The following is a 24285-nucleotide window of genomic DNA, read 5'->3' on the forward strand; positions in this document are numbered from 1 at the left end:
AGTTACCATACGGAACTGTCTTTCCAGTAACAGCTTTCCTAATTATTTTAATGTAAGATATCATATGGTTAGAGGTGGTAACAGCCTCCTAACTAATTAGACAAACTGCATAACTTCTATGTACTCTATTCACAGAAAGTTCATTCTCCTAATCTCAGGAATAATTTTTTTCTTTTTCTTTCTTTACTATCTTCAATTTGTCTCAAATAAAAAAAATATCTCTGTATATTTTTACAGGGCATTAAGATCCACATGATGAATACTTCAATCTGAAAAACTTGGTTGCAAATAGAAGTGTAGCAAATAAGGGCATATATAGCCTACCTAGACATAACATCATTATTAAACCTCCTTCAAGTCTTCAATTCAAAGAAAATAACAGAGAAAGATATGTGAACAAAGCAACGCTATTCACATTCTCACAAAGAGAAAAAATTTGCCCAGTGCCGCATGCAAGGAATATGCAGGTGGAACATGCCACGAAGTGTAAGACAACTCGGAATGGTCTCCTGAAAAACATTTCATCAACTTCTGTAACTTTGCAATTTTGGTGAGGATAACAGGGAAGGCAAAAAATTGAAAAAAAGTAAAAAAATATATTTGGGGAACAAGAACAATAGGAACTTGTGTTTGAAGGCTTAATTTCTTTTTAAGACTGTTAACAGTCTTGTTCTACCCGCAAGCATTTAAAATGCTGCTTTTTTTTCATTCAACGCATAGACTGTACCTCCCTTCCAAAGGCTCCCATTTCACTGTCAGATGAGATGTAAGAGTTCAATTGTGCTCTTGCACTATTCTGCAAGATATTGGTTCTTGTGCACTTTTGGATAATGTTAACAATTTTGATTTCCCACCTTTTTTTTTTTTTTTTTTTTAAAAGTGTATTCCACAGAAGAACCTCTCAGGCATCCTGAAGCGTCTCCCTCACTATTCCCCTCCAGCTAAGACTTTCCTTTGAGATGACACTTATACAAAAACTTGAGCATACTTAAGCAATTACAATATGTGTCTGCTCCTTTATTGCACTAAGCAATGTTGTCTTCATTTTCTCTTCCTTCCAGAGCAGCCTGTACTTATTTACTTGTTCTCCTGTCTCATACAGAAGTCGCATGCTTTTTGTATGCTGTTTGTGTATCACTTAAACGTGGTAGAGTCTAGATCCATAACTAGAACTCCTCGGTGCCAATAAAACAACCAAGCCACTGTCTCTGACATTTAAGTCTTTCACCTGAAAGTAAACCAACCTCAGACTGCCAACCTATACTCCTTTTCTTCCCCTAATCCTTGTCATAAGTGCTTTTAAACATTATAGAATCCTAAAAGCAGACTTTCTCAATCTGTTATTTGGAACAGCTTGGGGGGGGACGGGGACACACACGACACAAACAGATGACACACCAAACAAAAAAACCTAAACAAGTTCTTATTGGCTGACTTCGAAAACCAATATATTTAAGTTAATACACCCCCAAAAAATCAAAACAAGTTTCACTAAGTCATACTCTCTACAAAGCCTTTTCCTCTGGACAGGGAAGAGAAGAATTCTACTTAAATACATTGTGCCACAACTATCAGTGTATCTGATACCTAGACAGAGACACTAGGCTGCAGCCCACCAACTTGTATGCCTATGTAAAACAGACTCTTTGTCATAATGTCAAATATTATACATATAAACAAGACTGAAACCTGGAAGAAAGTGGGGGGGGGGGGGGGGGGAAGGGAGTGGCACAGATTTTAGTTCCCATCTTATTAAGTTAATGAACTTCCAAAACTGCAGGAAAGAATACTCTCATTTGCCTCCTTTAGTTCCCTTACAAAACTAATTCAGTAGGAAATACACTTAGCTGTCAAATCCATCCCATTTCTTAAGCACTTGTCTGATTAGAAACCAAAGAAAGGACAAAGTAATCTTTGGAGGGAAGAGGGGAAAAAAACTGTAACAGTGGATTATATGGAGAAGAATCTTATTTGAGAAGAATGCTTCTGACATTTATCAAAACCACAAACTGACACTTCAAAAGGAAAAAAGAAGACAGCTTACAAGGCAGAGGTTAATTCATTTTTGTTTAATTTTTTTTCCCCCTGAAGGCTCATTCACGTCTTCTGCCAATCCAACCCTGGAATGATCTCTCAGGTGTATCATCCCTAACAACTGCAGCTTTGTTCTCAAAGCTTTTCAACATTCTAAATAAAATCTGAGAGAAAAATGTATATTTATTTTTCCATCTCCTCTTAATGGTTTTAGAAGCCCAGTTTATACTTCCAAGGTACTGGAAATCTAACCTCGATCATTTTCATTACCAATGAGCGAAATCTCAGTCCCGATTCTCTACAGGCCACCAACAGACTCTACCTGTAAGGTCTTGCAAAGTGATTCTATCATGAGTAGAAGCATCACAACCATTTCCAAAGCAGTGGCAGAGTCCTGGGAAGAAAAGTCAAATACTGCTTTCTAAATACTTTCGAGTTACTCTTGGGAAGTACAAAGTAGTAGAAAGGACAATGAACCTTTTTTCTACAGCAGGGCTGTTAACATGGGAGGGGGGGGGGGGAATCTTTCATCTGACTGACACAAGGTAAGGGTGAAAACGATCTGTTACCAGGTTCATTCAAAACTTTTACCTCTCTAAACACAGTACTTGGGGGGGGGGGGGGGAATGTTTAATACTGCTATGATTTTAAAAACATCTGCTAAGAACCTTCAGTGTAGAAGCATTCAAAAGCCATCAGATATTTATAATTTTTTTCAACCACTTTTGAAACCGATAAGCTTGGCACTAAAAGCTTCATGAGACAGCATAGCTATTGACCTTATGAAAACTGTATTTACTTTAACATTACAAAAAAAAAAAAAAAAAAAAGTCAAGCACAGGCAGAAGGGGAAGAAGGCTCAGTTAAAGATAACACAATAGCATTGCAGATTTCAACAAATTTATAGACTATTTTTTGCTCGATTGTCAGTACTATAGACTCAAAATAACCAGTATCTTGAGAAAAATATCCCGTAATTAAGATTATATTGGCCAAGTAAGACCCTCACACCATCTCCAGGGTACACACTCTGCCACCTTTGCAAACCTGCTCTTTAAAGAATGCATGGCAACTAGTAACAAACTCCACAAGGAAGCAATATAATCAAATTCAGTTTATCAGATGAAAAAACAGAACAAAAATTGGGAATATAGTTACAATACACTTCATTTACGCCTTCACAGTCATCCTAACAATGGCAATGGCTCTTTATCACTTCCCTACTTCCACATACACTTTTTCAGAGTGTTTCTCTTGAAAGCTTTGACCATCAGGTTTTTTTATTCTAACTGCTCCAGACATTAAAAAAAATTTCTAAAGGCACAAAGCAGCTAAGGAAAGCCACCACAAGCAAAAGCAGCTTCTCTTACTCATTTGGGATAGACAGGTGAGCACGGATAAATGATGATTTACACATAATCCAATGGAAGCAAAGAAATCTGTTCATCAGCCCCTTGCCCCCAAAACAAAACAAAAAAGCAAATATCAGAAGATAGCTTTATAAACCAGAACATTTACATTTACTAGGTTCTTCCTTTTCTTTTTTAAACAGGAATGTTCTCAATACAGTGAAAAACTATGGAAGAGATCCTCAGGATGTATCTTTACATTGTCTCAAAGCATTAAGTATCCACAAATACTGAAGACACAATATAATTAAAACTCTACACCTGGTATGTGTAGATAACCCTTCCCTGGTAATTCTGAGTCAACAGTCTGATGCAATAGTCATTGCGATGGTGCTTACAAAACACCACTTAAAAGATACTCGACTGTTTTGCCGAGAAAGTACAGAAAACTAAGAATAAGCCTGTAATTCAGTACTCAATGCTATTTCTCCTCTACAATGCTTCGCTTCTAGTGTTTTGAATGTGTACAAGATGCATATTGCCCCTACCTCACAAAACTGACATTTTGTTCAATACGGGGATAAATTCCTTTCTGCTACTGTGAAAAGAAAACCCTTCACGGCACACTCAAAAGACCTTTTCAGTTTAGATTTTAAAAAGGTAATCTGATGTAATGAAATTGTTTGAAAACATCTGGACTAAAATGAAATCCAGCAAGGAGCAATGGGTAGGCTATTTTCAGCCTTGGGACATTTTGTTTCTTGCTTAAAAGCCTACATTTGTAGTGCTGACATCTCTGTACAATGCTCACTTCTGTTAGTACTGTCCAGACAATTATAAAAATGATTTATCAAAAACCCAGTCACCAGAACAATTTGGTACTTTAAAATTCCTTCTATTCCAGTATCACTGATTACAGCAATCATTTTTTCAAGCAGGTCATTCAAACAACAAAACATACAGGAAAGACTGACATGGTTCTTAAGACCTGCTAGGAGACAAGAGTGGGGTAAAGCCTTATTAGAACATAAAAATCTCCCAAGATATGCACGTACTTAACAGTAGCGGGTGTTCTTCAACAGTTTTGTCTTTTTCAAATCACTGAAATCATTGTCCAGGTAATTTCCAAAATTTCTTAAGGTTAAGTTTAAGGTTACTAAATTAAGGTTATTAAGGTTAAGATCACACACACTTAAAGGCTGTGTGGTTCTGTGGCTGTTTGAAATTTTGCAATTGAAGTAGAGTATTTCTTTGACAAGACAGTTCTTAATTTCATTCAAATCAGCTCAGTGATCTCAAAACGCAACCAATTCTTCTTAGAGAGGAAGCAGACATACTGCCAATATTTGCACATCCGATTTTTCTGCTCAGTTCTCAAACATTTAATATGCTCCGTCTTAGCTCAATTATTTGCATCTGACACATTTTCTGAAAGTATCAAGTTCAAGCCAAATGTGCTAGTATACCACATAGCAACATACATTCAAATGAGGAACTATAATTTGCAAAAAAAATGCACTAAGCACATTCTGTAGACATTATCCCAGGTTTTACTAGGTTTACGCTACAATTCAGCAATTCAGTAACACACGTGTTAGGTTTTTCAGTGAAATGTAAGAGTTTTCTTCTATTTATTTCAATTATTCCTAACTGCAAAGCATTGACTAACAGAAACAAGACTCATTGTAATATGCTCCACCACTCCTCACTTTAAGAATATTCTCCTATATACTGGAATCTGCACAGAACACCTTCAGTAGAAAAAAGTGGTATCTTAGAAATTGTGTGCACATATCCATATGAATATTGCTAGGCCAAAATTCTAACAGTAAGGATTTGTGCAAATGAAAAATAATTTCTAGTACAATAATTAACTTCAATTTTTCAAGAAAAAGAAACCAGACTTTTGGAAGAGCAAAACATCTGTAATATGGATGTGTGATATTTATTTATCTTGCATATTATATATTAATAAGTTTATGTATTTGTAAATGACACCTATAGAAAATTTGAAAAAGGTATTAAGTGAGGTTCTAGAAATTTACAGGTAGACACTTGCACGTAAAAGCAGACAGTAACGAAGCCTCACATCCTCACTGTTCCGGACTTCTAAAAGGATCTAGCATCCAGAAGTATGATCGCCATGCACGTTTTAATGGAAAGAAGCAGGGAGAAATGGGACTCCTTTTCTAATCCCGTTTCAAAACTAATTACAGCTGTAATTGTAAGACAAACATTTTTAATAGCCCATATTCTATATAATGTAAAAGCATAACTAAAGGGTGAAGAAAAATAGCAATATATTCCTTCAGCTTGACAACTGACCTTGTTTTCTTGCTACATAGCTTTTGATCAGATTTTAGGATAAGCTGAGATGTGTGCCATAAAAAAAAACCTGCCAACAGCCAGTTTTGAGGCTAAAACCAGTGCATGCTTGACTGGAAAAGAAGAAAAAGGAGCACAGATAAAGTGGTCTGATACATTCTTCCTTTTCCTTCATGCTGAAGGTTCTTCTCTGCAATTAAGTATAGACAGGAGAAGAGACTGGTCTTTTTAAAGAGCGTTATCATGTTTCTTTCAACCTCATAGAAAAATCCAAATGTAAAAGTTACAGAGCTTCTTTCATAATAGAAAAGGATTTCCTGACCGCTGAATTTATATGGGAATCAACAGCAAATATGCAGATCCTGGTCATTAAACAGATCGATTGGCTTCAAACAGCTTTCCCAAAAGACAAAAAGACCACAAGACATCCATAAACAGGCACTGCAGACACACACAGGCTTTTTCCTACACTAAAAGCCAAATCTAACAGTTGGAAACTGAGTATTATACAGTTGAGAATGAGAGTGTTTTTGTAAAGATATTGATAGCGTATCCCCTTTAGGTCTTCCTACTTGTATCAAGTAGGCACCAAGGGTTTAAAGTTTTGCAGAGAGCCTGGAAAAACAAATTTTAAAAGGCATAAGTGCCTTCAAGTGAGGCTCACTGACATTTTAAATGTCAATTATCTTTATTATTTTGTCCTCCTAAAAGCGGCTAGTGTATAGATCCCCATGCTTTTCTGTCAGCAACATCTCATATTGGTACTATGCCACGATGGGACCCACATGACAAGGCCACTTCTACCTCTCAACTTCAATCCAGCAAAGTCATAAGAATGTAAAAATGGACAAACGCTCATGAAAGCCCATCAACAAGATGCCTAGAGAAGTCTAACAGCAAGAAAAGCAAGTAACCAGCAGCACTTCCTCACAACGCTCTTTACTTGTAGTAATCAGTTTCAGAAATTTCCAGAGTCCATCACAGTATCTGTGTAGATGTCAATGGGATCCTTCTACCACCAATTTCTCCAAATCCCTTCAAAACCTGATGTAAAGCCATAGCATCCTCTACATCCCCTGACAAGGAGTTCCACAGCCTTTTATTCAGTATCTAAATAAGTAATTACTTTTGTCTGGTTTTGAAACCCTTACCTGCTAGGAACACTCATCTGGTGTCCCTTAACTGTTGTACTAGAAGAATGAACATTCATTTTGGATGCCACTGTTATACCAATTCCTCACTTCTCTCTTAACTAAGATGAAAAGATTAAACAGTCCTAGCTTATTTAGATGTTCCTCATATGGGAACTATTACATACCTTTACACCATTCCTGACTCCTCTCATTGTATCTCCTCCATTTCACAGACACAAACTTTCCACCAAGATGACCAAGCTCAAAGAGTCCAGACAAACATAAAAATATTTATGGATACAATGTGAACATCTGCAAGATGTATCGTGATCCATTTTTCAGATGACTCACAGAAGCTCAGAGACAATCACTGTCTATGCCACACAAATTTACCTAAACTCCAATCTTTGGTCTGTGCTTCCTAAGAGATCAATCAAACTTATGTCTAAACTATTTGCAATTTCCAATACATGAGCAATCACCAGATATTACAGCTTGTCTTTTAATGACATACCTAAGTACTGTATTTAATCCTTTTCAGCACTGAATAGCATACAGACTATTTCATACAGTAACTTTTTAAACACAAATATTTGGGGAACCCTAAAGGCTAACAGTCCTGCACGCATGAGTCCCTCTCTTTCTGCTTTGCATATACAAAAAAGCAGCAAGAGTAGCTAAAAAACAGATGACTAGATCTGATTCTTTCCTTTTACTGAAGCATATCAGGAAAGCCTATAACTTAGATAACTTGCAAGTAAGAATTGAAAAGCATATGAGCATTATTCCTTTGTTTTCTGACGCTGAAATCATGTAAATGCTATAGTTCTTCTCCAGGTTTCAAAGGAGTTTAGAAGACTGAAATTAAACCACGTGAGCATAAAAGCACCCATTGTTGTTTCATTGCCTGCAGAGTTCCTTTTTGTCACTTTAAGTCTCTCTCTTACATATTTTTTCAGTAGATTTGTTAACTTAAGTATTGCTGCTAAATCTCAAAAGTTTTAGATGGGACCAAACAACTCTGTTTGATAAAGCTCTACCGCAAAAGGACAAAAACAAGTTGTGAGACTGCTCACCAACTGGTTCACCTCAAAAGAGCTCAGATTTTAATGACAGAGGTTCTATACCATGAAGGTTCCTGAAGCTTCACAACATAAATCCTGCTGACTTAAGTTCTTGTATACTATGCAACTAAGACTGAATTTAAAAGAAGGATCACCTTTAAAGATGCACCTTATCCACTGCTTATACAATGTCATGTCATTTTCAGATTTAAACACTCCTCTGTTCCTGAAAGAACAGTACAGATGCAAGCAATAAGAGGAAGAGTTCATGAAACAACATTAACAAGAATTATGCTTAAGCTCTAAGAGACTTTAAAGCAATACAATAAAAACAAAGCATGTCCAGAACAAGCAGGCCCAAGCTAAAGCAGCAGACCATGTGACTGTCTTAAATGATAAAGCCCTACTTTTCCCTTTAAATAAAGTTGCGGCTGAGATTAGTCTAAGACATAAGCCTTGAATGATCTCACTAGACTTTATTTCATGCATTTGAGAAAAAGCAAAATAATTTGGCCTTGCCTGGAAGTGGAAAGGCAAATCTACAAGAAAGAAAAATAAAAACTACCACAGTATGTAGCACTGTTGATCAAAAGCATGTAATAAATTCCCAACCCAACATCATTCACGTAAATAAAGCTCATCTACAACACATTGTGAGTCCTGAGACAGCTCCATCCACAGCGGTTTCCTCACGTTTCCTTTTCTGCTTGTTGTTTACTCTTTCCTGTCTGTCTTCTAGGTAAAGTTCTGGGAAAACAGATGCAAGGATGACTTCCAAGTGACAAGAATCTTGCAAGTAAGAAGAAAAATGTTGGTCCTAAGAATTTTTGTCCACTAAGTAATAACTTGAACAAATCCTAAGCCTGTTTGCCAATATTAACAAACAGATGGCAAAACAAATCAATACAACAGTGTGGAAATTCCATAGAGGACAACAAAACTGTCAGATGTCTGAAGCAAATAAGCTACCAAGAGCTTTACGTACATTACTGATGGTGCTATGAACTTTTTAAAAGAAAACAAAAAACCCCCAAGCTCCCAAATTTACTTCACTGTACAAATAGGAATTTTACTTCCACGCATTAACTGGCATCCAAAAGAATCTTTTGGAAATAGTGTGAGGGCTCCCTCTTCTGACAATGCTTTGGACAAACTGTAAAACTGGTCAGCCTGTACATGTCAGGGTGTGTTGTTTTGGAAAAAAATCCTGACTCACATACATGATATTTATTTCCCATTAGTTAAGAAAGCTGAAAGTGTATTAATCTTAAAGGAAAATAAATTTAAGTCCAAGAAACTTGTGATTATTGTTATTACAAGGAAATCGACTTGAATCTTACAAGTAGGATTTAAAAATAATGCATATTTTGACTGTGTAACTTGGAAGGAAACTACCTATAATAGGAAACAAAATGTAACACTGATATGAAAGCTTTTAACAGATTAATAGATAAGGTGAGCTGTGTCCAGAATCAGAAGATAATATAACAGATGCTACTTCATAATTTACCAAGCACAGACCTATTGAAGTAATATCTGAATACAGGGGCCTTAAATGAATCACTAAAATAGACACTATTAGATTTGTGGACCCAGCTCCCTTCTAAATCAGACCACAGAATTCTTGGTTAAGAATGTATTGGTAGTCAATAGTGCCCAAGAATATAAAGAGATATTTGAGGATCATACACTCTGTTTTAATCTTTTTCTTTTAATATATATTTGTGACTATTTCTCCCTCTGTTGAGCTGCTGCCCCTCCCTTTGGGCTGATTACTCAAGCCAGCTTTCCTTTCAATCAACCCTCTCAACTTCTGCTGAGCAAACGTCACCTGAAACAGTTCCCCTGTTCCCTCAAAACCATAAGATAAACAAGAAAATACACAAGCCAATGGTAAGCCCTTATTCATTAACTCCCAAATACAGTAACTTCAAAAGCTACACTTCACTACAGCTAGTATATTTAGGTCATTGCCACAAAGGATCTCAACTTTTCACTCAATAGCTGCTCACTTAAGCAGACTGCAAACAGTCTTGAAAGCAGATACCTTGTTAGTTTACAGAACTTGAAGAGTTCACACATTGCTTAATAACAGAAAATATTAAACATCTCTCTGCAAGATGTATCCCCTCCACATGTTCTGTTCGCTAAATTCAATAAACAAAGCCAGGGTAAGATTTTGCTCCTGTGGTCTACAAGGAGCCACTGTCTTATAGTGCTTCATGGTTCCTTATTTAATATACTGCTGCACACTCTTCGCCATGGTCTAAAATCCATGTTTTGAAACAGCTCTCCTCCCTTCATCTGGGAACCTCACAAATAAATCATCACTCAGGTGACAGAAATTGCCTTTTCACCCCCAGTGAAAGATTGATGCCTGATACATAGTTTATTTCCCTATTGTGCCTCTCTTCTCTGGAGACAGCTGATATTACCTACTCTCCCTGGCTGGTGATCTCTGAATCTAATCATCCATAGTTTCTGAACGCCCAGATGCACGATGTGAACACATCAGGACAAGCTCAGTTGCATTTGTAGCAATATGATGCAAATCTGGTACATTCCCGAGTCAGACTTTTAAATAGCTTGCTTGTATTTTAAAGCATTCTAATAATTTGAATATGTATTCTTTAATAACACAAGACTGAACAGTTGAACAGGCCAAGTTAATTTCAGTACAAGAGTCAATAGGAGCAAAGAGGCCAAGTGTCCACAGCCTCTACCATCCAGCCATGGCAGCCTGAAAGAGAGACACCCCACAGATGAGAGGAGGGAGTACTAAACTGGCAAGATGGGCGAACACAGTAGCTCTCACGGCTAGCAAATATGATACCACCGGTATTTTTATAGGTACCTTCTGTCAGTAATAACAATATTATGTTGCATGCAAAACAAAACTCATTCTGTAAAATAGTAGTCCCTGTACGCGATGGAAACAGGCAATAGAAAGAATAGTTCCTGTGATCATATGAATTAAGCAGACATCTATTTTAAATATACGTAACTAATAAAATGAACTTCAAATCAAATTTAATTTCCACTGAACCTTAATACAGCTTAGCAAGCCCCTCCCAAGAAAACAAGCACACATGTTTTAAAAGCACTTCTGAGTTGGTGGAAGAAAAATACAACAATTTCTATTGCATCTCATTTAATCTCCCATACTGCTTTAATTAGCATAGTTTCTGAACGTCAGTCAGGGTGTACATTAATAATAGTCCAACTTGCATTTGCCACCTACTTTTCACTTTTCTTTTCCATGCTCTTCCAGGAAGGTAACATGAAGTCATAAAAAACACCCCAATCTTTCAAAGGGTCTACAGATTAAATTCATCATCTCAGCATATAGCAAAATTTTACTGCTAGACCAGCAAAGCACAGTCTATACAAGCATCACTGTAATGTAACATTAAAGTTGTTTAAAAAAAGGAAAAAAGAACAACATTTTTTAAAACAAGAAACCATTACATTGGAAATATTAATACAATTTACTAATAAATCTGGTTATCATAAAACAGAGAAAAGGCATTTATCACCTTACCTTCAGTAACCTTAGTTGTTACTGAAGCACGCAAATAACCTGCTTAAGATGTAAAATGAATCCAGTTTATAAAGTATAATTATCATTTCAACTGAAGTTACCAGCCAAATAAATGTCCACATAGATGATTGCAAAACCTTTACTCTTGAAAAGGGAAATAAAGCCAAAAGCATTGAGACATACAGACGAAGTAGTCACTTATATTTTACTTTTCTTCCTATTTTAAATCAATTTGGTTTACCTTCTCACAGAAGTCAGTAAGAGCAGTGAAGTCCCATTTCTTGGAATAAGCAACGTTGTATCTCAGTATAGCCTCCTAGGGAAAGAGCACAACAAAATAAAGCTCAGAGATAGTTATTAACAGATGAAAAATTATTTTATGAAATTTCCATTTTGAAGGAACAGTACCATCTAGTGGCTAAAACCTGTCACAGAGCCTACCAAAATCCATAAAACTGTATTAATATGGTGTGACTCCATGATACTGAATCCTGTATTTTAGGTTTAGCATTGAATAAGCTTTAGTCCACAGGTTTTTCCTCCTAGCACAAAACAAGATAAGGTATGCTTGGATCTGCCTACAACAAACAACATAAACATTCCCCACCCCATGCTTGCTCTCTTTAAAAATACCTAAAAAAAAGTGACCCTCAGCAGTATAGCAGAAGTTTTACCAGTTTACAAACTAAAAGAATCAGAACCACAACAAAATTAAATAGGCCCTTTACAACAACAACCACCTTTAAAAAATTCTCAAGAAAAAATACCAAATAAAACAGTATTATCAAGGGAAGTTCCATTTGTTGCCGGGGGAGCGCTACTTATTCGTTTAAAGTTTAATCTGCAGCTTTTGCATCCTCCTCCTCCCTGCCTTTCAGGTATAATCTAAATTACATTATTCTTGACAAAAAAAACATAATAGCAATTCTAAGCTGCTCCAAATCACAACTCATTAAAAGCCAACAAGAACTGTAAGAGTTATCAACAGAGCATTAGTCTCCAAAATTTACAGATTTTGGTCAGCAGCTTGAATTGTTGCAATTTTAGTGGAGTATACTGGTGTGAACAGTTACTGTTTCAAACTCTCACCTGTGCATCACCCTACCATCTGGTTATAGAAAAAGCTTACATGCTACATTTACCACAAACTAGTAGATACCGCTGGACAAACACAGTTTTGTGTAGACTTATAAAAGACAATTCATTTTAATAATACCTAATAAATTCAGTGGTAACACTTAAGACTCAATTAATTAAGACCCTTAATTCATCAGGGAATCCCTTCAACAGCATAGATTTTTTTTTAAATTTATTAAGTGATTAAACAAATAGGACTGAGCCAGAACCACTAACAGTACACAGAGAGCCTAAATGTACTTACATGTATATAGACTTGATTTCAAATTGACAAGCTTACCTTCAAATCATGTGAGCAAGTAAATTTGTTAAGTAAGGCTGTTTGGATTAGTTCCCATCGACTTCCAGCAGTTCTATCTCCATTCTTTAAAACAAAAGCCAAAACAAAGTCAGATTAAGTTATTCAAAACAGAAAGACATATTTACCAATAATTGTCTTCCTTGTCACTTTTTTTTTAAATAAAGTTTGTTTTATTTGTGAAGTTCTTTAAAAACAAACCACATATTTTGAGTAACTGTAAAGTACTTCTGCAAATTCTAGTCCACTGCATTTTACTTCCTTAAGAGTTCCTTTTTAATTGAAGCATTCATAAAATTCATAAAGAGCTCTTTTTCACATATGCAGCACTCTTCCTCATGCCATCTCAAGAAGGACAAATAATGTTCAGTACATTCCTTGTGAAGAAAGTGGATTTTGCAGATAAAACATGACCACAGTTTATAAAATCTGCAACCCAAAAATATAAAAAGTGAACCAACTTTATAAAAATGTAATATTAAGAACAATAAGGGCGCAGATTATAAAAGCATATTGCTGTGGCTGACTCTTGGACCAACCCAAATTTAAGACATCGTGTGATATTCTTCCTCAACAGAAAGTCTTATTGCCCATTGCAAGCAATAATGATATTTCTTATGAGACTATCACAAGGGCAGAGACAACTCATCTTGCTCAACTGGCAACAAAGATCTTATCAACACTTTATCTCTGAAACATCAATTAAATTCATTTTATACTGTATCTGTAAAATTGATAAATGAAAAGACTGAGAGTATTTCCTAGAGGCTGTAAAAATTCTCTGTTCCAGATTCAAGTATCCATAATCATTATACAGTCTTCACTACAGGACTCACTTGCTCATTTTATTCACCACAGTCTAAAGTATTTCACTGGGTATGTTTAAGTAAGTCTCGAGCAGTGACAAGAGATACCAGATCAACAAACGATGCAGGGCCAGCTCTAACCTCTCCGCCATTGTTTTAGTGGAACAGTAGACAGATATACCTTAATCTATCAGCAATACCTAACAGAATATTATCATCAGAACGTGGTTACAAATTCATTCACATCTGTTGGCATCTCAAATTGCTTCACCCCCCCAACATATATGTAAGTATATAAATATATAACTTATATGGAGTCTAAGCTTATATTTCCTATGAGTACAGAAATATATACACTATCAAATCAATGGCTAGGTAAAATAATTACTAGGGGGAAAAAAAAAAATCTTCTGCTCTGCCTGAAGCATCACGACCCAGAATCCAGCTTTTCAGAGCAGGTATGTTCATCTATTTCATTTTCTAATACCATACATACAGTTTGCTAACTGAGCAAATGCAGCAAACTGAAAACTCATCTATATGTAAACAAACTGATTATACAACTGTAAATACTTTATCTTACCTCATCCTCTACAGGGTATAAATTTTGTTCTGAGCAGGGCATTTTAACGTGTTTGTTGTCCCACAAATCTTTGTAGTGAGTTGGAAAAGGTTTAGGCACCTCTCCTTCCCTCAGAAGATCGACCTGCAACACAGAAGGAGGGGGAAAAAAGCTCAGACTCTACTTTCAAGTTTTTAAATGGAAGAAATAAAAAGTAAGCAAAGACATATTTAAAAAAAGGCTCTCATCTACAGCCATCCTTTTTGGAAAGGGGAAAGCTACCAACCAGCCATGTGATGGATATTCAGTTAGAAAAAAAAAAAATCCATCTGTTAGTCTTATATCATACTTGGTGAAAAGAACACCACCTTATCATTTGACCTCTTGAAACACACTGAAATAAAGGTAATACATGCAATTACCTTGTGTCCAATCATCAGCTAAATACTTCCTCATTTATGAATTTAGCGTATCTACATAGTTTCATCCAAATATTTTCAAAATGTAGTTTCAAATCTAACCATAGTCATGTGCAGAAATAACATTTTTTAACCTAACACTGAAGAGGATGAGAAATCATTATAGATATAGCAATATTTCAAGTTTACTCCACAGAATATCAGAAATGTAAAAATAAATAATGCGATGTTCTTAAAGACTTAATCTGCTATATGGCCTTCTGGCAGCACTGATTCTCTCAGAACTTGCATTTAAACGTAATGTGCCTTTCTTTTGTTTGCAATTTATCCATGACCCTACAGGTTTCTGGTCACATGTTTTATTTCAACAATAATTTGACTGCATACTACTCCAAAGGATTAAAGGCAAATATATCAGATTTGATAAAAAATGCAGTGGTAAAATTGCTAGAAACTCTTAATTCTTTGTCTTTTTCATATCTTGAATATCTTGAGCCTCTTGTATATCTTGAACCCAAAACAGAATCATATTAAAATGAAAATATAACATGAAAATGTTGAAATACAAATTTTACTTGTAGATATATTTAAATTCCCACAGTTTACAACTCAGACAAGGAAGTACACACACACCTATGCAAAAGAAAAATACTTGTCCCTAACAAGCCAGAGGCAGTAAAACCATAATTACATTTCTTCTGGATCTTAATATCCTAATTCTGCGCATCAGAAAAGTCAATTTTCAGGAAAATCAGTTGCCCCAGTCTGCTCGCAAGGAACGGCAAAGAAAGATTTCCACAACCTGCTAATACTATAAGACGAACATTTGCCATTTCATATTATTGAACAATTCAGTAAGAAATTTGATTTCAGGTAATACACTGAATTATCGTACTCTGACGGTTACTGTATGATTGGCTGAGGGTCGCAGATGAGGAAGACGGGCCCCACACATAGGCATTCTTCTCATCTCTTCAATTGGTGTCCCAAACCATTTCTTATTAGTTGGAAGAGGTGGTGGCACATATTTAGGAATCTTCCTTCCTGGCCTCTGCGGTTTGAATTCACACTTTTCTCTTCTGCTGTTAAAATAAAATACGTTGAAATATTTTATTTCCACTGAAAAACCTGGTAGGCAAATACACGAACTTCCACTCCAGGGTTACGTTTATAACAGAATCAGTTTATTTGCTCGCCTTTGCTGTGGCCCCAGGCCAAAGCTTTATTTGGGGAAATCCCTTGCCACCAACAACCTCCTCCTCGCCAACACATGCAAGTATGCGATGTCTACCAAAACACTCTTCTCTACAGGCTTACAAACACCTTCACAGAACTGCAATATGTTAGCAAGGCAGGGTTCTCCTCTGCAGTCATGCTCTTTCCCAACAGGATCTGTTTATCCAGGGACAGGAGACAGACTCATTGGTCTGCATTTGTCAGGATACCCTCTACAGCCCCTTCTCAACTACGAGAAAACCAACACGTGTGCATGCAGAGACGCACATATTCCTTCTTCAAACTAAAAAAACCCCAAACTTCTTAGCCACTCTTTCTCACTAGGGCTGTGTTCTTCATGCCAGGCACACAATACTTGCAATGGAAGTAGAAATTTAAAAGTAATCCTAAACACATTTGCAAAATTCATATATATGCAAAGCAGATGAACTAATCCTCTTTAATGATCAAAGGTATTTGCACGGATCAGATATTTTGGGGAAGAAAAACCTGAACTTGCTGTATGTTTGATGTAACATACCAGATGTTTCTCATGCAAAAGAAAGTTCTCAGAATAAAATGCAAAACAAGTTAAAAGCCTATACTTTAAGGTACTGTTTAGACCTCTAAATCCCCCTTAGCGAACTTACTCCACCCTTGGGACAAAAATGTTGTCCAACCCGTTCACTGCGTCTATGCATATGCCAGTATCTTCAGGTGCAGACAATGCCTCCAACCTGGCCCATCACATGCAAATGGTGTAGCCACATCGGCATGACACTGGGTACCCACAGGCCCACTGTGCTCATCTGAGAGCCAAAGGATAATTCTGGCATAGCATTACTGATGACTGAAACCTATTTGACACACTACTGCTTCTTTCTATGCAAGTTAAGATCCAAGCCACTCTATTATCTGCTGTAGACCTGGTCTAACAAAAACCAGGAGGAATGCTTTAAGATTTTCTAATTACCCTCTTAAGCACTATAGGTAAAATACCACTATTTTGCCTGGCGTTGAGGTTTATAACCTTCACACCATCTTGTTTAGGCCCCAAAAAGAAAAAATAATCTCTCTACAGCCTCATACTCTACCTTACTAATTATTCTGTAAAGCACTGCTAGGATTCCCCATCTATCCACACAGCAAAACTTTTGCATGAGTTTCCCTTCTTAGACATGGATTTATTGTAACACACAATGCTCTAGCACTGACAAATGCAAGCCTCAACCTCTGCTGCTTTGCTACAACAGCAATTCATTTAAATTAGTGAAAAGAGTACTCCCTAAACCCATCATTTTAAACTTTATGACCCCCTTTTCCATACTTTTTTAGCAAATTCTTCATCCATCCATTTTTCCTAAGAACTACCTTTTTTTTGTTTTCCAAATCCACTCTCAGCCTACTCTTCTCTTAAGATTTCTCAAATATAAGCTCCCGCTGCTAGTTAGCCACCCTCCGTCACCCTCTTCTTCACTTCCTTGAAAAGTATGGTTTGCGCTGCTCCTCACATCCAGAAATGACCTCCCAGTAAAGATGTGCACAACTTTCTTGCCCTACTTTAAGGGCTTGAGTCTACTGAGATAATTGCTTATTACACCAACATACACAGTCCTCTTGTTTCTGCTTACTCCTTTGCTGTTGATTCACCTTCTCAGCTCCCACTGAAATCTAAGCTCTTCAGAGCAGAGATTATCCTTTTGTCCTTACACAACACCTAGCATGCGGAGTCCTGGATCATGCTCAGGGCTTCTATTTCCATTGCTGTAGTGTGCAATCACCAGTCCTCCTCTCTCCCAAATTTCGAATAAAGTAAAAAAAAAAACCCTGAAAAACACTCACATCTCTGCAACTGCTTTCAAAAGTGAAATTTTTCCTATTTCAATCAAAGCATCAGTAGCACTGATGCTTCAACAAAATATTCAGTATTTTTGACAGATGAAACAAAAAAAACCCCAAAACAAAAACCCACCAGTTTCCTCAAGTATTCTGAATGAAATAATGAATGCTAGAGCTGCACTCCATAAAGCACTCCTGTACCACCATTCATTTTCAAGCATTAAAAAATCCCATGGTCTTAAATCACTTCTTTGATAAAGAAAATCAACTTCCTACAATGTCTTTAATTCCCAATTTTAACAGATCTCCAATGATTTAAAAAATTGCACTGGACAAACATATCCTTTAAAAAAACCCACAAGTAGTACCATTAAAAATAAGTTACTGCAAGCTTACATCAAAGTTGTCTTTGTGTCTTAACATACATATTGCAAAACTCTTTATACAATCCAGCCTCCAAAGTGCTATCACCAGAGGAAATTTTTGAGCATGAAAAAAACAGATGAAGAGGCAGACAGAACGCTACCTTTTCTCCTCAACTTTAGGTATCCTCATGAAGTGAGAGGTGATTTTGGAGTCTCTCTTCACACTCTGTTTTGCACCTTTGCATTCTGATGATGGAGCAGGAGAAATCCCAGGTGACTTTGTATGCAGACTGTCCTCTTTAACAGAATTATCTATTTCCTCAAAGCTTTCACAGCCCTTGGCAGAAAAACGTGACTTTCTTGACTCCAGTTCAGCATCCCCATATTGAATTCTAAAAGATTTGTTTATGGATTTTGACATATTAATCTCCTCTCGCTCATCAAGAAACGGACTCGTTTCTTCATCAGCCTCTGACCCATGACAGCTATTTTTAGAATTATCTACATCCATTGGTGACTCCGGTTCACTTTCTTTCTCATAAGCAGGTGAATCCCCTGAACTGCTCTGACATTTGCCCAGTTTCCCAGGACCTCCAAGATCAGATATACAAGCATCACAACCAGCATCTGAAAGTGGACTTTCTGGAACTACATCCCCCGCTTCTTGTTCACCCATTAAACAGACAGAATTACAACTCTTCAGCTTCTGTGAATTGCATGAAGCCACTTGTCCATCTGTCTCGGTGTCTTTTGAAGGAAGTTTTGTATTTCCCATTTTCAAAGACCGACCTGATGATAGTTTCCTCTGAGTCCAATTGTCACTGCTTTCTTCACAGCCCCTCTGAGCCTGTTTGCCAGTTTTGTGCATCTGATCAATGTTGGCATTTTTAAAGAGGTCTCCAGACTGCGTCCCCTTCATAGGCTCTGTGTCTAAGACTGGATCTTTGTCCTCAGCCTCCCAGTTACACATGCTGCCTGTCTGAGGCAAATTTACATGCTTTGCACTAACTTCCACAGATATTTTTGAATAATTTTGCTGACAAATATTCTCTAGCTTTTTCACATCATGCTCACAAAAGTTCTCTTTTTTAATGGAAGTCATCTTGGGATTTGCTTCAGTATTGTTATTAATTTTGCTGTGTAAGCTGTGGAAGAGAAGTAAGGGAATTTAATGTCTTATCTCCAAATGAAATTTGTGTGTGTATATTTTTTTAAAGGAATTATTATAAACATACAATAGAAACTACATAATTTTATCCATTATACTCTGTAAGTGAGCACTACCAGGATCAACAAGTTTTACTGCACTGGGGAACGCAGCTCAGTAACAACCTATTTTCATTTAAAGCCTCCAAAGGATGATGAATCAGTTGCTTACCTTAGAAATCTATTCCAGTGATTCATTATCCTTATTTTCAAATCTAAACAGTATTAAGCTATTATTTAGTTATTTTCTCCAGATGAAAAAATTTAGAAGTCATGATAAAGTCCTCCTTAACTTTCATTTTAATGAGTTAAATACAGTAAGCAAGGAAATCAATGGTTTTGTAGCCATTCCCTCAGAGCTACAAATTCATCTTTCAGAAGAGCAGGACACAGTAGTCCATAGTCTCAAAAACATCCTCTTACTTCCTTACCTTTATAAGCAGCCCACGACTCTTCAAAAAAAAAAAAAATCACAATACAAAAGCATAAGAGTAAAATATATTTAGAACTGATAATAAAAAGACACATTAAATTAATTCTTATTTTTAAAGGAAAAAATAACCTAATTTGTCCTGCGCTGTCTTACACAAAGAACGGAAAGAAATGTGTCCTAATGCTTACACAGGGAAATGAAGCAAGTTTTGTATGAGCAGATGAAACTTTTCAAGAAGACACTGGAAAGTCACTTCACACTTACGTACTAATTTTTGTGTCAGTGTATTGATAAAGAAAAACACTTAGACACCATATGAATATTTAAAAAAACCTGACTAGTCTTGGTGAATATATCACTCAGAACAGTATCTTCTCCTAAATGTATTGTTACAGCATTGTATATAACCAATACAAACTAAGCATGCTAAACTCTGTATGTCTGGTTATTGCCCAGTTTCCCATCTACACTAAATCGGAAAATATGCAATTATCACACAATCCTAAATTCAGCAACTGAACATCTTAATAGATTCCTAAAGGCATTAATTCTCCCCATGAATGATAACAGATCCTCTTCTAAAAGAGCACTCTGCATAAAGAGAAAGCATTCACATCTTTACCACTACAGAATAAAAAGGGAAAAAAAAAAAAGGGGGGGGGGGGGCTTGGAGCAACAGATGATAGCTTGGAACTTCACCCATAGGAAGATTATTTGAAAACAAAAGGATTTGAGAGGGTTTTGTGTTATGATAATTTAACTCCTCGTCTATGCATTTGTTCCTGCACTGAAAATTTTGATGAACAAAAACAAATGTTACTGCTGCCATCTCAATAAATGACTGTTTAAAGGTATTGACAACATCTGTTGTCAACTTAAGATGAGAAATCAAATCTAACACAAAGACAGTGTTCAAATTCAAATAAATTAAAATTGTGATGTTAACTGCAATAGAAAGGCATATGAAGTGTTTACACGACTAACCTGCTGCTTGAAACTGACTAAGCTGTTTTCTGTCAGCAAGGCTGACGGAAGGCATATAAAAGCAATACTCTAAAGGGAATCTTAAAAAATAGTAATTCCCTTCTTAAGCATCCTTTTAACATCTTTGCTTTACTGCAACTTGTGAGCCTGTAACTGAGCCCTGTGTACTTCTGTATTAATCATTATCACAAGTTTTCCTGCACCAGACAGTTAAACTCTTAGGACATTAATTTTAATGCTGCCTTCCAAACATTGCTCCTGACAGACTACATTAGCAGAAAATATCAAACTTTACCTGGTGCCATTCAGCAGCAAAATTTTTATACCATCTTTCACAAAATAACCTGAATGCACATTTGAGCACCAGTAAATTGTGGTCCAAACTAAATCAAGTTGCACACGCTTATACTACAATCACGGTCTCATGAGATGAGCCAAAACAGACTTTTGTCTGTAAATGAACAACAGAACTGTGAGTTGAATGCAGGACCATCAGCCAAAATCTGTAACTGTTATTACCCTATGTTAAACAAAAATAAAAACAGAGTTGTTGACTAAGGACATAGTGTGATATTAAGTCAGCAAAAAAGTTTGGTTTTGGGGAATTAGAGGGGAGGGGTGGGGGACCAGTTAGTTTTTTGTAGTGAAAGTCTGCCAGTTAGTTATACTCAAGAGGATGCGCCAAGGTAAGGAAAGCAGCAGAAATGGGCTTGCCTTTTTTCCAGTAACTAGCTGTGCTGGCAACCTGCACTTTGAGTTCCCCACAGGCCCACTCAAAGAACACAACTTTTGAATAGGTATGCTGTACATTTTACCTTTTGGACTCAGTTGTCTTGGGTCCTTTATTCTCCAACCAAGTGGTAATTGTCCGTTGTTTACAAACTGAAAAACCACAGTTCACTACATTATTACATGAAACATGATGAAACTGCAACATGATTGCATATGAATAAGACAACTTGTACTGGATGAAGATAAAAACACCTCAATTAAGTCCTCATTATCATCTCTACTATAGGGAGCATCCAGACACTAACACTATTAAAACCACATGTGATGCAATATTTAATTTATATCAGTCAGCAGCTGCAGCTTCTGTAATAACCTTTATAAATGCCAGGCTTGGTCTGTGGTGGTTTTTTTTAATCCAACATTTTTTTTAATGTGGTTAAAAACATACAGTGAATATCTACATTAAAAAAAAAAACCCACAACCAAAAAACATGCAACTTGAACTTCCCAGCTCTCATTATCACCTTTAATTACCATCAACACAGTGAGCCCTGAAAGACTTCTGCTGAATTTTGGAATCAAGAGGCAACATGACATAGCTTAAAACAAACAAACAAAAGACTAACAACTAGGCATCTTAGAAGACCCAGATGAGAACCTTATTTGTATGTAGCATACTGTGAAACGTTAGGCTTAATATAAAGATTATACACATTAGCAGTGACAAGCGCTGAGAAAAGGACTTTTTCTTTTCCCCTCCATTCACAAACAATTTGTAAAGCCTACCAATGCTTACTCCCCTAAACAGCAACAGTATGTGAAGGACACAATTTTTTTCAAGTTTACTACCAACGATACAGCTCCACTGAATGTGATCAGTCTTATCTCTGTGATGTTGCAGTTCAGACAAGCTTTTAATAGAACAGCAGCACATGAACTAATTATGTAAAGACTTGGGGGCGGGGGGAGGGGAATAGGGAGAAAAAACTCAAGGCAGTTATGTCACAACTGGAAAGTAACCTTCATTAGCATAAGAAGGGGTTTTTTAGTTTAGGTTTGTTGTTGTTAAAGGTAATTCTGAAAATCTGGCAACTAACTTCAGTTCCCTTTCTTTCCATTTGCCAAGAGAAGTTATCTACCTGCCACTGCTGACTGTGCAAGGTGTTACTCAGTGCTTTCAGCTGGGTAAGTAAAATTTGTAGTTCCCCTATTGCAACAGTAGTTTTGCAGAACTTAAAAACCAGTACAGCAGATCTGGCCATTCTGATTAACAGTCACTATGGAAAGACTCAGCATTTTACTGCAAATGGAGGTTGTGTAACTTGTAGTAAGGGTAGCTTAGGCCATAGGTAACTTAAGAGACATTGTTTCATAAATGCTTTCCCTGACATTCGAGGTCTTGAACACTTTTCCACAGCTGGTTATCAAATATCCTCATAAAAAGTACAGAACTTCTAGAATGAAAAAGTAATCTCCAGAAAATGTTTAAATCATTTTAAGTTCTTCTGAAACAGCACAAACAATAGTGCAAAATTGCCACCATATGACCAGGTCACCATGGAGTAATGCCAAGCTGTATGTAGATTACAAGCACAGGGATACCTGTGCCGTACTCAGCCATTCAATTTTTCAACAAACACTCAGCTTCACTGAGACAGAAATAACAGCTTGATGGATTTCATGAACTAAAAGATGTTTATTTCTGAAGATTCACTGAAACTGAAGTCTATTAGTCATTCTGTTTACCAAATTTCACCTTCTTATATTTGAAGCATTAACCCAAATTGCCTACAGGAAAGGGGAAAGCAGCCAGAAAAAAAAACCTGAAGAGACACGTTAAAACATGGGACGAATAAACCTCTTCAAAGGCAGCTGACTACCTCTTGAGGTATAAACTTGCACTGAGGAAGGAATACTTACTCATTAGCATAATAAATAGGAATTATAGCAGCAGCATCAGAACAGAACGGCTTTGGTCTGAACTTTCACATCTGACTAGCCATTTAAGCCCTATAACCAACATAACACACATCATTTTTCTTTAATACTACTAACATCTCTTTTTGGTACAGACAGATAAGGTGGTAAAAACATAAGAGGCAACAAAAGACAACATATGCTTACATTCAGTGTAAACAATAAAACCAGACTTTGGCATAATTTTTTTTTTAAAGTGGTCTCTAAATTTCTATTCAAGATTCTCCAAATCATTCCCATAAAACAAACCATTCCTCAGAATCTACCACTGAGGAAAACAACTGAATTTTTAGAAGATTCTTATTTATCACTCTGTAGGAGTGCGTACATATAACTTCAAACTATTATCTACTCAAAGTTGCCTCTTAGTTACTGGTTACTGAGGTTTAACTCATCAACCAAAGACCACAGCAAATCTCTTTGTTTTTTCCTTCCCTGCATTCCTTTCTATTCCTGAAACAGGTACTTCATTGTGCATTAAAATTTTACTTTCACAGCATTAGCTCCAAATAAAAATAACCTAAGGAAGCCACGTGGGAACTTTTTCTACGCAGCTTTGTTACACAGCAGGAGGAGCACCCCATGCGACCAGCAGTGCTCTAGGCCTGCAGCCACATGCCCATGTGGGTTCCTGTCATTACCCTCAGCTCTCCCTGCCGTGATAGCCTGGCACAACACCCTGCTGAACGTCATTTCTCTTGCAGCAAGTATCTGTCCTCTCGCATATGAAACACGCTACCTTTAGCGGCTCACATCTCACTTGGATGGTTACTGAAAGTTTGTAAAGAATCAGGCACAAAGTCAGGATAACTATCCTGTACCCAAAGCCGTCTCCAAAGGGAAGCAACACGCAGTGCCCCACACCA

At 36.7% G+C, this 24285-nt stretch overlaps 1 protein-coding gene across 2 annotated transcripts in view; it reads right to left on the bottom strand.

Moving 5' to 3' along the window:
- Window positions 1-24285, bottom strand: part of PARG (poly(ADP-ribose) glycohydrolase) — a 72321-nt gene that overhangs the window by 46932 nt on the left and 1104 nt on the right. For both annotated transcript variants that reach the window (XM_050898568.1, XM_050898567.1), the window contains exons 2-7: window positions 21526-21592; window positions 18249-19232; window positions 15564-15750; window positions 14271-14393; window positions 12864-12947; window positions 11688-11762 (exon numbers count right to left, since the gene is read on the bottom strand). In XM_050898568.1, the coding sequence (XP_050754525.1) occupies window positions 11688-11762; window positions 12864-12947; window positions 14271-14393; window positions 15564-15750; window positions 18249-19189 (1410 nt within the window). In that variant the 5' untranslated portion in view covers window positions 19190-19232; window positions 21526-21592. The remainder of the gene's footprint in view (window positions 1-11687; window positions 11763-12863; window positions 12948-14270; window positions 14394-15563; window positions 15751-18248; window positions 19233-21525; window positions 21593-24285) is intronic.

The sequence above is a fragment of the Gymnogyps californianus genome, chromosome 6 (genome assembly GCF_018139145.2).
Source record: "Gymnogyps californianus isolate 813 chromosome 6, ASM1813914v2, whole genome shotgun sequence".
NCBI classification, from domain to species: Eukaryota; Metazoa; Chordata; class Aves; order Accipitriformes; family Cathartidae; genus Gymnogyps; species Gymnogyps californianus.